At 44.7% G+C, this 12,145-nt stretch overlaps 2 protein-coding genes across 2 annotated transcripts in view; both read right to left on the bottom strand.

Annotated features, from left to right (window-relative positions):
• FGD2 (FYVE, RhoGEF and PH domain containing 2) overlaps window positions 1-5,588 on the bottom strand; it is a 26,494-nt gene extending 20,906 nt beyond the window's left edge. Inside the window, exons 1-5 of the mRNA XM_043999535.1 lie at window positions 5,579-5,588; window positions 4,825-4,958; window positions 3,809-3,867; window positions 2,457-2,603; window positions 205-297 (exon numbers count right to left, since the gene is read on the bottom strand). Of these exons, the coding sequence (XP_043855470.1) occupies window positions 205-297; window positions 2,457-2,603; window positions 3,809-3,867; window positions 4,825-4,924 (399 nt within the window). The 5' untranslated portion in view covers window positions 4,925-4,958; window positions 5,579-5,588. The remainder of the gene's footprint in view (window positions 1-204; window positions 298-2,456; window positions 2,604-3,808; window positions 3,868-4,824; window positions 4,959-5,578) is intronic.
• Window positions 5,558-12,145, bottom strand: part of LOC122754977 (FYVE, RhoGEF and PH domain-containing protein 2-like) — a 20,941-nt gene continuing 14,353 nt past the window's right edge. The window contains exons 3-5 of the mRNA XM_044003399.1: window positions 10,517-10,603; window positions 8,261-8,409; window positions 5,558-5,735 (exon numbers count right to left, since the gene is read on the bottom strand). Coding sequence (XP_043859334.1) covers window positions 5,558-5,735; window positions 8,261-8,409; window positions 10,517-10,603 — 414 coding nt within the window. The remainder of the gene's footprint in view (window positions 5,736-8,260; window positions 8,410-10,516; window positions 10,604-12,145) is intronic.

Below are 12,145 nucleotides of genomic sequence, written 5' to 3'. Positions count from 1 at the left end.
TTTCAGATCATACCTATCCATGCTACCCACAAGCCACCTCTACATATTTAGTCATACACACTTCCATGTATCTTATATTTATTACAAGGTATGGTTTACTAGATAGGGGAAAAGGGAAGGACATATTGCGGGGTGGGGGGTAGATGACATAAAAAACAGATATCAATGCAAGAAATAAAGGGGATGGGCCAGAGAGAACCTCACCTTCATCCCAGCCACATCTATTCGCGTCCTCACTTGGAATTGAGCCCCAACCTGAATCACTTTAGGCACACAGTAGAGCAGCATATTGTTGAACTGATGGAAGAAAGGACATATGATCACCATTAAAATAATAATGACCAACATGAATATAATGCTTTAAAGGTTCACATATGTTCTCTCATTTGAGCCTCACAACAGATCAATAACATGGGTAATGGAGGTATATATACATTAAAAATCTGGATCTGTAATTTCACTAGTGCAGGAAACTTCCAGTACAGAAACCCCTTCTCCAAATGCAGATCATGCAAATGCTTTGTAATTTATAGTTTTAAAGACTTGGGGGTTAGAGGATGGGAAGTTAAGCTATTTGCTCAGGGTCATGCTGTCAGTATGTGTCAGAAATGAGACTTGAACCCAGGCATTCCTGACTCCAAAGTCAGCTATCTATCCACTAAAGTACACTGTGTCTCATTGCAGGTATTAATAATTCCCCCCTACAGATGAGGGGGCAGCTAGGTGGCACCCCAGCCCTGGAGTTAGGAGGACCTGAGTTCAAATCTAGCCTCAGACACTTACAAGGCACTCTGTTTAACTCTGTTTGCTTCAGCAAAATGAACTGGAGAAGGAAATAGCAAACTGCTCCAGTATCTTTGCCAAGAAAACCCTAAATGGGGTCACAAAGAGTCAGACACAACTGAAAATGATTCAATTTACTCATCCTTATACAGATGAATTTAAGTGACTTATCCAAGAGCTCATGCTGAGTAGCAGTAATCATAATAACTGGCATTTATATGGTACTTTAAAGTTTACAAAGTGTTTTACATATTTTCTCACATGACCCTCACCACAACCATGGGAGAGAGGTGTTATTATTTTTATCAATTCCATTTTACAGATGAGGAAACTGAGGCAAGGAGGTCGTTAAGTGATTTGCCCCGAGTCACACAGTTGGTATCTGAGGCAGGATTCAAACTCAGGTCTCCCTGACTCTAGGTCTTCCCACTCAATCTGCTTTATCACTTAGCCACCCAGTAAGCGACAGAGCCAAGGACTCACGCCCAGGATATGTTCAAATTCTCAGCTCAGTGCTCGCTCTCTGTAGATTGCATCTTTTCCAAAGCTTCTCCCTTGGAGTCCAATCGATTCACCCCTTGGTCTACCAGGGCTCATGTTCTCATCAAAGGACCACGGGGAGACTGGAATGTCTCCTGTAGTTTACATGATGATGGGGATGGCATCTACCCAAATGCCATCTCCTTGTCCCAGGATTTCCAACCATAACAATTAAAGGAGTCTTTGAACTTCGTGATCCAAGACCACACTCAGTAGGGCCCCGGGGTTGAGAAGTAGACAGACTGGCATCCAGAAGGCAGGGCAGACTGTGACGAAGCACCAGTGAGCTTTGGCTAAAGGAAGAGGTCTACCTGTGTTAATTCTTTCCTCCCGAGGGCATTAGAGGGTCGATGACCAGTCCTAGATACAGACACAGTGTCGGGAGACCTACTCTGACATTCTCACGGATGATATAAAATCAAAGGGACCCAGAGCAGAAGTACTCACTAGAGCTCTCCTCAATTTCCCCCTGCCTTCTGGCAGGAACGTAATGAGTCCAGCCCAGACAGATGATGGGTTTTTCCTGTTCTACAGAGTAACAGAACTGTGAAGAACTTCAGAGTTCGCTTAGTCTGGGGGTGGGAGGGTGATATTGGCATTGGATCAGATTAGGTTCCTAAGAGCTGATTGTTAAATTTTCCATAAGCATTTACATTTGCTGAAATCAACAAAGGTACAAATCAGGGCTTGATTTATTATTCTATTTAATCCATAGGACTTAAGAAAGTTTAATCCACAGAACCTTAAAAAATCTTGGATTTAAGAAAATGGTGGAGGGGCAGCTAGGTGGCATAGTGGATAGAACACCAGCCCTGGAGTCAGGAGGACCTGAGTTCAAATCCTGCCTCAGACACTTAACACTTACTAGCTGTGTGATCCTGGGCAAGTCACTTAACCCCAATTGCCTCACCAAAAAAAGAAAAAATGGTAGAGAAAATATTAAAGACATAGATTGTGTCTTTGATACTTTTCTCATAGTGCTGGTTGTTAACATTCACCCGCATCCCCTGATTTTGTCTAACCTGTACTTGAGCAAAGATATCATGGTATAGTGGCTGGACTTGGAGTCAGAGTTTCACAGACCCACATCCCAGTTACAATCAGCCTTACTCCTCTGAGCCCTGCTTCCCTACCAGGAACAAGTAGCGCTCCATAGTGCTGCTATGTCTGAAGGAGATCTTCCGGATGGGGCCTTCGTGGAGCAGTTCATTGGAGGGATCCACCATATCCTCCTCAAGGCCCAGACGCTGGTACACATCCCACAGTTTCTGCAGACACTCCTGAGCAGGGAGAGAGAGAAGAAAACCTCATACAGGACATGGAGTACATCCTGCTCATTTTATAGCTCTTGGTTCTTAGGGAGAACCTGGTCCAGAGGTCCAGAAACTCCCTCACTTTTAGGGTTGGGAAGCCCTGAAACGTGCAAACAAGGGAGCTGGGTAAGCCATTCTGTCTGAAAAATATGTGTATACCAAGAGGATGTAGATCTAGCTTGGGAAGCTCTCCCTGAAGGGAGGTAGCATATATCAGAAGAGGATATGAGAAGCTAGGTGGCACAGTGGATAAAGCACTGGCCCTGGATGCAGGAGGACCTGAATTCAAATCTGACCTCAGACACTTGACACTTAGTAGCTGTGTGACCCTGGGCAAGTCACTTAACCCCCATTGCCCCACCAAAAAAAAAAAAAAGAGGTTACGAGAGAATACCTTTTCCATAATCATAACCAATATACATAGTCAAGCAGAACATTCCCACATGGCCATGTCCACAAAATATATGAATCATTCTTCATCCTGAGTCCATCACCTCTCTGGCAGGAAGTCAACAGCCTCATTCATCTCTGGTCTGGAGAGGTCTTTCCTGATCCCATCAACTACTAGTGTTCCCAACTAGAAACTACTTTGTATTTACTCATGTGTTTTCAAGTTGTTTGCTCTGATAGAATATAAACTCCCTGAGGGCAGATACTGTCTTTTTTTGGGGGGGTGAGGCAATGAGGGTTAAGTGATTTGCCCAGGGTCACACAGCTAGTAAGTGTCTGAGGCCACATTTGAACTCAGGTCCTCCTGAATCCAGGGCTGGTGCTTTATTTACTGTGCCACCTAGCTGCCCCCTAGGGCAGGTAGTGTCTTGCTTTTGCTTTGGGAATCCCAGCATCTTGTACAGTCTCTGGCCCATAGTAGGGGCTTAACAAACACACGGTTATGGGTTGAGTAATAGGGATGAGGGAATGAGGGTGTGTTAGTGGATGATGGGATCCAAGGGACACAGCAGCTTCTGGGGCAAGTGGTCGTGATGGACCCAGAGTAAATCAGGGATGAGGAAGTCCAGGAATGAGGGGGCAGCCTCAAAACAGGGATGTTGGGGGCTTTGAGGAGCAAGTGATCCTAGTGGGAGGACCAGAAGGAATTAGAGATGTTAGGATCTGAGGCCCCAGGGACAACTGCTCCCACCCTGCTGAGAGCGGAGGGGGGCCCCACTCACCATCTCAGTGATGGCTGCATTAGAATGCTGAGCAGCAGAGAAGATCATGTCCAGAGCTTCTGAAAGAGAGCAAAGTCACAAAAAGGATGAATGGAGGAAAGGATTTGCTTTCTGAATTCTGGGATACTAAGGCTGAGAAGAGGAGGGAGATTTCTGAATTCTGAAAGAGAGGCTCTTGAGAACCAATCCAAGGCAAGTCCAGAATGAGTTGTTGGGGGAAAACAAGAACTATTTTGTTTTGTTTTTGTGGGGCAATGGGGCTTAAGTGACTTGCCCAGGGTCACACAGCTAGTAAGTGTCAAGTGTCTGAGACTAGATTTGAACTCAGGTACTCCTCAATCCAGGGCCAGTGATTTATCCACTGTGCCACCTAGCTGCCCCAAACAAGGACCATTTAGAGCTGGTTCCTAAGCTGTGAAACTGATGTCAGGAAGGACACCTGTCTTTTTTCCCACATGACTCCTAGTAGAGACAAAGCCCTGGGCAAGAGGGCTGAGGAGGTTTATACAGAGTGGATATTAACAAGGGTTCATAGTGGTGGGGAAAAGCCATTCGATTTAATAATCATTTATTAAGCACCTATTACGTGCACAGCCCATGCTAGGCAGTTTAGGACAATTCCTGAATTTCCTCCCTCCACAGTATAAAGACTATAAGCTTTTTGAGGGGAGGAACTAGGCCTTATGTGTTTTTCTTCCTTCCTAGCACCTGTCTCTGTTGTGCATAGTAGGTGCTTGATGCCATTTGACAAATATTAACAGAAAATTGAAATAAATAAGACATGGAACTTATAGCCCACGTAGGGGAATAAAATAAGAATATATGCATATAATATAAGGTGCACAAGTTGGGATGTGAAAGAATCCTAAAAGAGGCATAAAAGTAAAATGCTACTGATGGGGGCTCAGGACAGGACGTGAGGTCATCTGGGCATTCAATAACTGAATAAACGAAGAAATGGCTCATAGCTCCCAGTCTAATCTATATCTCCCACGTCCCCAGGGCTAAGACCTTACTCTGGGCATCTGCCTGGTCCGGGGCATCGGGGGGCAGCTTCTGTACATACTCCTTCAGCAGCAGCTCATAGCGAGGGATCCTTTGCACCGGTTCCAGCATGTGATGTTGCAGGGTGAGGTTGCAAGAGACCTCGCTGTTCTTGGGGGCAAGAAGGGAAGCGAGGCGGGGGCAGGGGGGTGGGGAGTGGAGGGAGGGTTAGACTGCTACTCAGCCTAGATGGGGCAGAATCCAGATTTTCTAGACCTGGGGAAGGATCCAGAGGGGATAGAAACAGGACAGGGGTAGGGGGGAGATTCAGAAGACCCAGATCCTTAGCCTCAGCTCTGCCACGAACTTTCCATGTGACCTTGCCCTCTCTGCATGTCAGTTTCCTTCTGTGTGAAGGAAGGAATCGGACCACACGATCCAGCTCTAGGATTCTACGAATGTGGCTGGAGAGAGCCACAGTCTGGGAGGGTAGTGACAGGAGTGGAGTGGCGCTCTGACAGGCCAGCCCGTGCTGTCCCCATTCACTTGAAAGGGAACAGAACAAGGACAGGCTGGCCACCCGGATGACCAGATGGTGACTCTTGGTCTGCATGTGTGTGAAGGGGCTAAGGAGCCTCAGTTGTTCAAATGATGATGTGGGCAGCATGAGAGTTTGTTCTTTCCTCATGGGTGGAGGGGCCTCTCTGTCTTTCCCTTCCCGTCCCTGTGCCCATTTTGTACCTCCTCCCACCCCTGCTCTGGCATCTAGAGCTTCAGGCTCTCCACCTGGATTCGAGTGATGACCTCTTGGAAGGGCGGGCACTTCTCAGTCCAGATGGCCAGCAGCTCTGCTGCGCGCTCAAAGTTCTTCACATATTCGCTGTACATCTTCAGAAAGGGTGCCAGTTTCTGGATCACATCACCTATGCGAGGGACAGCAGCCCTGTGGGCACCATCACTCAGTCTTATGCTCATTCCAAGGCCCTTATCCCTTATCCTCAGGCCTTTGGACCAGTGATATCTAGGCTTTGTGGTGCAATGGGTAAGGCATTGATTGGACTTGGAGTCAAGAAAACTTGAGTTTGGGGGGCAGCTAGGTGAAGCAGTGGATAAAGCATTGGCCCTGGATTCAGGAGGACCTGATTTCAAATCTGGCCTCAGTCACTTGACACATACTAGCTGTGTGATCCTGGGCAAGTCACTTAACCCTCATTGCCCGCCAAAAGAAAGAAAGAAAAAAGAAGGCTCGAGTTCAAATCCTACCCTTAATACTTACTTGCTTTATGACTATGTCACTTAATTTTTCTGGGTCTCAGTTTCCTCACATGTAAAATAATAGAATTAGTCTCATTGGCCTTTTAAGGCCTCTTCTAATTCTAAATCTATTCTCCTAAAATCTAGATAGGGCAAGGGTTACCAATAATCCTACTAGATCAGGCCATCCCTAATGTCTTCCAGGAAGAAGTAACTCTGATGACACACTGTTAACACTATGGTGTATTCCAGTAGACAGCATGCTGAATTTGGAGTCAAAAGATTTGTTCTATGTCACTTACTACCAGAGTGACTGTAGGCGAATCACTTTAACCTATCTGTGTCTCAGTTTCCCAATCTGTAAATTGAGGGGATTGGATTTAATGACCTCAAAATTCCCTCCCTTACTATACTCAGGGAAGTATTGAGGATTTATGACTGAATAAATTAAGGAGAAATTCCTTGGTTAATCTGTTTCTCCCTGTCCCAGATACTGGGGATATCAGCACAGTCCCTAGTGGCTTGCCATTTCTTTTTGCAGCTTATTTTATAGATGAGGAAACTGAGACCAAACTTCCAGCTAGAGAAATCTGGAAGGGCTTTCTGGAGGAGGCAGCTCCTGAGTAGAACTGGGAATGGGCTTGGCAGGATTCACAGACACACAATATATAACTGTTGTCTGTTTCCTAGCAGTTAGACTTCCCTTATGAACAACAAACTCCTTGAAAGTGGGGACCACACCTTCCATTTCTGTGACTGCCTTTTAGCACAGAGCTGACCACATAGTGAGCTCTCAATCTTTACTCATCAGAGTATATAGCTTAGTCTGCAGGACTAGCCCCAGAATCTCGCCTTGGTCTTTGATTCTTCCCAAAGAGATAAAATGATATAATATTAGAGCTGAATGATCATCAGTTCTAATCCCCAACCTCTGTGTGTGTGTGTGTGTGTGTGTGTGTGTGCAGGCTTGGGGGTAGGGAGGGCAGGGATCTGAACCTGTAACTTCACCTGTGTCTGGGTAATTCATATACAGACACTTCCCCAGCTGTAACTTGGTCTTTGAAAGTTGCCTGGGTCTCAGAGAGGTTAAGTAATGTTAACACTAGTAATGTGTAATGCTTATATAATAGTGCTTTAAAGTTGGAAAGGATTTTACATATGGTATCTCATTTAAACCTCACAACAACCCTGGGAGGTAGATGTTATTACCCTCATTTTACAGATAAGGAAACTGAGTCTGAGAGCGGTAAAGAAGCTTGCCCAGGGTCATCTAGCTAGTGAGCAGCTGAAAAAGATTCGAATTCAGATCTTTCTGACTCTAAGCCTGGCATTCTAGCCACTATATTGCATAGTTGCCCCCAAATAATAGTAATAATGTAATCATTGATCTTGATCCTTAAGATTTGCAGAGTGCTTTTCATATAAGATCTCATTTGTTTTAATTTACTTGCCCATGGTCAGAAAACTAGTATATATCAGAACTAGATGCTGATCCCAAGTTTTTCTGACTCCAAGTCGAGTCCTCTATCCACTATATAAGGGTCGATACACTATGGCCGGAGGGCCAAATGAGTCCTATCACTTGTCTTCTCCTTCTCCTTCTTTGTGAGACAATGAGGGTTAAGTGACTTGTCCAGGGTCAGACAGCTAGTAAGTGTCAAGTGTCTGAGGTCAAATTTGAACTCAGGTCCTGAATCCAGGTCCAATACTTTATCTACTGTGCCACCTAGCTGCCCCCTGTCACTTGTTTTGGTATGGCCCATGAGCAAAAAATAGTGCTGACTTTTTTTTGGGGGGGGGCAATGAGGGTTAAGTGACTTGCTCAGGGTCACACAGCTAGTAAGTGTCAAGTGTCTAAGGCCGGATTTGAACTCAGGTCCTCCTGAATCCAGGGCCGGTGCTTTATCCACTGTGCCACCTAGCTGCCCCCAACATTTTAAAATAAATTGTATTTAACTCTTGGGCTGCACAAAAACTGATGTCAGGCCAGATTTGACCCTTGCTGAGCAGAAGAGAAAAATGAGACCTGGCAAGGGGAATTACTTTCCAATGATCCCACAGTGCTCAAGTTGGTTCTCCTGATATCTAGTCCACTATGTCAACTCAATTCAATTTAACAAATACCTGTGAAATACTCACTATGTACAAAGCACCCCATTGCCTTCTCCCTGCAGGAACTGCCTTCCGGGAGCTTCCCCAGCCATCCCAACTCACCATTCATCCACACGCCTCTGAAGCTCTGGGAGGAAGAACTGGGAGTGGAATTGGTGAATGGAGGAGATGTTGGAAAAGATGAGTTTGACGACATCTTCAGAAAAAGCCTTGCTGCTGCGAGCCTCCTTCAGCAGCTCTTCGAAGAAAACCTGAAGGCAGAATTCATTCAGATGGGTGGGGGAGTGGTCCAAGTGGCTCAGGGGGGCCGTCCTAGGATAGACGCATCTGGCTCAGAGAGCAACACTAAGAGATGGGGAATGCTGAGTGTCAGAGAGCTGGTGATTTGCCCAAGGTCACACAGCCAATATCTGATGGGCACTTCTGATGCAATATAAGGTTTTATACTGACAAAGACCTGAGGTCTTTACTTTTTAATGTTATAATATAATAACATATATGTGATATTAATAACATGTTATAATATAATGTCTAATGTAATATAATATAGTATAACACAATACAATACAACATAACATAACATATTTATATTCATTTTCCTACCAGAATTCAGGGGTTGGTGAACTACCTCTGACTATTTTAAAACATAAAAACTAGGGGCAGCTAGGTGGCGCAGTGGATAGAGCACCGGCCCTGGAGTCAGGAGTACCTGAGTTCAAATCGGACTTCAGACACTTAACACTTACTAGCTGTGTGACCCTGGGCAAGTCACTTAACCCCAATTGCATCACTAAAAACAAAAAGAAACATAAAAACTATTCTTAACTCATAGGCTGTTCAAAAACAAGCTGAGGCCAAATTCACTGGCCATAGCTTTCTGACTCCTGTACGAAATCATCAACTCCATAAAGGAATAGAAACCTTCTCTTAGGGTGAGATTATTAATTCAGAACTGGAAGGAACCTGAGCAGTATTTAGTCCACCCCCCTCATTTTACACTTGAGGAAACTGAGGCCCAGAGAGGACTTGCCCGAGGCCACCTAAATAAAAGCTAGCATTTATATATCGTTTACTAGGCAGCTACGTGTATGATGGATAGTACCTGGCCCTGAGGTCAGGAAGACCTGAGCTTGAATCCAGCCTCAGACACTTACTAGCTATGTAGCCCTGGGCAAGAGGTCTATTCCCATTTTACAGATGAGGAAACTGAGGCTAACACAGGTTGGCAGTTTCCTCCTCTGTAAAATCATGTGAGATGATATTTGCAAAGAGCTTATATGCTATAGGTATAGAGTTTGTGTTGTTTTTCAGTTGTGTCTGACTCTTTGTGACCCCCACTTTGGGGTTTTCTTGGCAGACACTAGAATGGTTTGCCATTTCCTTCTCCAGCTCATTTAACAGATGAGGACACTGAGGCAAACAGGGTAAAGTGACTTGCCCAGGGTCACCCAGCTAGTAACCATCTGAGTGAGGTCAGATTTAAACTCATGAAGATAAATCTTCCTGATTCTGGGCCCAGCACTCTATCCACTGGGCCACCTACCTGCCCAGGTGCATAGTAGGTACTATTTAAATGTTAGCTGTTATCATCAGTAGCAGCTGCTGTGTAGTCTTGGGCAAGTCATTTAACCACTGTTTGTCTCAGTTTCCTCATCTGTAAAATGGAGATAATAGTAGTACCTACTTCACAGGGTTGTTGTGAAGATTCAATGAGGTCAGGGCAGCTAGGTGGTGCAGTGGATAGAGCACCAGCCCTGGAGTCAGGAGGACCAGAGTTCAGATCCAGCCTCAGACACTTGACACTTACTAGCTGTGTGACCCTGGGCAAGTTACTTACCCCCAATTGCCTCACACACACAAAAAATTAAACGAGATCCTATTTGTAAAGTGCTTAGCACAGTGCCTGGTACACAGTAGTTGCTACATAAAAGTTAGTTATTATTACCATTGTTATTACCAGCTATTTGGCCTTGGGCAAGTCACTTACTTTGTTTGCCTCAATTTCCTGTAAATCTGTCAAATGGAGATCATAATAGCACCTACCTCTCAAGGTTGTTAGAAGGATCAAATAAGATCATATTTGTGAAGCACTCAGCACATAATAGGTGCTATATAAAATGAGTTTATTATTATTCCTACTTACTAAGGAGGAAGTGGCTGAGTGGGGATTTGAACTCATGCTCCCAACTTCAAGCCCAGTACACTTTTCCACTGTAGTCATGCTGATTCCCACACACCCCCTCCTTCCCATCCCCCCAAGTGCCCAGGATTGTGCTCTCTAAACACAGAAGGCATTTAAATATGGAATGAGAGGCGCCCTGAAGGTGGAGTTGGGCGTGGGTCATGGCAACCACTTACCTGATCCAGCAGGTGGAGGCGGGACACATAGGTCTGCTCTGTCTCCAAGAGTTCCCTGACAATTTTATTCTCTTCTGGCTCCTGCAGCTGGGGAAGCAGGTTGGGGGTTAGGAAATGGAAACAAGAACATTTCCCGCCCCTCCACCCCAACAGGTCCCAGGTACAGGGCAGGAGGCAGTAGGAAGCAAACACCTCTGTTTAACATTGAAAGACCTTGGGGGCAGCTAGGTGGCACAGTGGATAGAGCACCTGCCCTGGATTCAGGAGGATCTGAGTTCAAATCTGACCTCAGACACTTAACATTTACTAATTGTGTGACCCTGGGCAAGCCACTTAACCCCAATTGCCTCACCAAAAAAAACCCCCCAAAACAAAAAACATTGAAAGGCCTTCCTAATCTGTCTCCAGTCTACCTTTCCAGATTTATTTCCCATCAGTCTCCTTCCCATCCTCAGCATCCTGGCTTGCTCTGGTCCCTGGGCCTGGAATGTTGTTTCCTCATCTCTGGTTGCCAGAATTCCTTAAATTCCTTCCGGGCTCGCGTCAGCTGCTGCCACCTTCAGAAAGCCCTTCCCATTCCCTGCTAGATATTGGTCCTCCCTCCTTCTTCAAATGATATTGTATTTACTTCTTTGTTCACGTGTTGCACCTCCCAGTAGAATGTAAACCCCCTGAGGGCAAGAATTGTTTTTAGTTTTTGTCTTGTCTCCCCATGGCTTTACATAAGTAGGCACTTATCATATATTTGTTGAGAGAACTAGGTACACTACCTAGTAGTCAGGAAGACTTGAGTTCAAATCCTGTCTCAGATACAAATTGGGCAAGTCACTTAACGTTTCTCTACCTCAGTTTCCTCATCTGAAAAATGGGAATAATAATAGCACCTACCTCCCTAGGTGTTGTGAGGACCAAATGAGATAACATTCATAATGTAGCACTTTGTAACCCTTAAGGTGCTATATAAATGCTAATTAATGTTATTGAATGTTATTGAGGCAGCCAACTTCGGTTCAGCCTGGGCTTTTATTGTCACCCCCTCACTCTGCCAACAATTTTTGTTATTATCACTAATAAATTCCTTACTCATAATTTTCACATTATTATACTGGTAATATACTAATACTAATTCATCATGATAAGTAATAATGTTACTAATAAAAATGTTTCATATTTGAAACATATTATACTTTCCAAAGTACTTTTGTTTTGTTTTGTTTTTGCAGGGTAATGAGGGTTAAGTGACTTGCCCAGGGTCACACAGCTAGTAAGTGTCAAGTGTCTGAAGTCAGATTTGAACTCAGGTCCTCCTGAATCCAGGGCTGGTGCTATATCTACTATGTCACATAGCTGCCCCCCCCCCCCACTTTGGTTTGGTTTGGTTTGGTTTTTGCCAATGTACTTTTACATACATATATTATCTCATCTGAACTTTAGACATCCTTATGAGACCAGTGTTATGCCCATTTTATAGGTAGGGACACTGAATCCCAGGTAAATAAAATTATTTACCCAGGGTCATCTTAGTCAATGGAAAAGTCAGAGCTAGAACCCAGTCCTCCTACCTCCCAATTGAAGGCATTTTCCACTGTATCATCATATTGCCTCCTTGGAAAGGAAGAAACAGGAAAC

This window comes from Dromiciops gliroides, chromosome 4 (assembly GCF_019393635.1).
Source record: "Dromiciops gliroides isolate mDroGli1 chromosome 4, mDroGli1.pri, whole genome shotgun sequence".
Classification (NCBI taxonomy): domain Eukaryota; kingdom Metazoa; phylum Chordata; class Mammalia; order Microbiotheria; family Microbiotheriidae; genus Dromiciops; species Dromiciops gliroides.
This window is presented reverse-complemented; position numbering and strand designations above follow the sequence as displayed.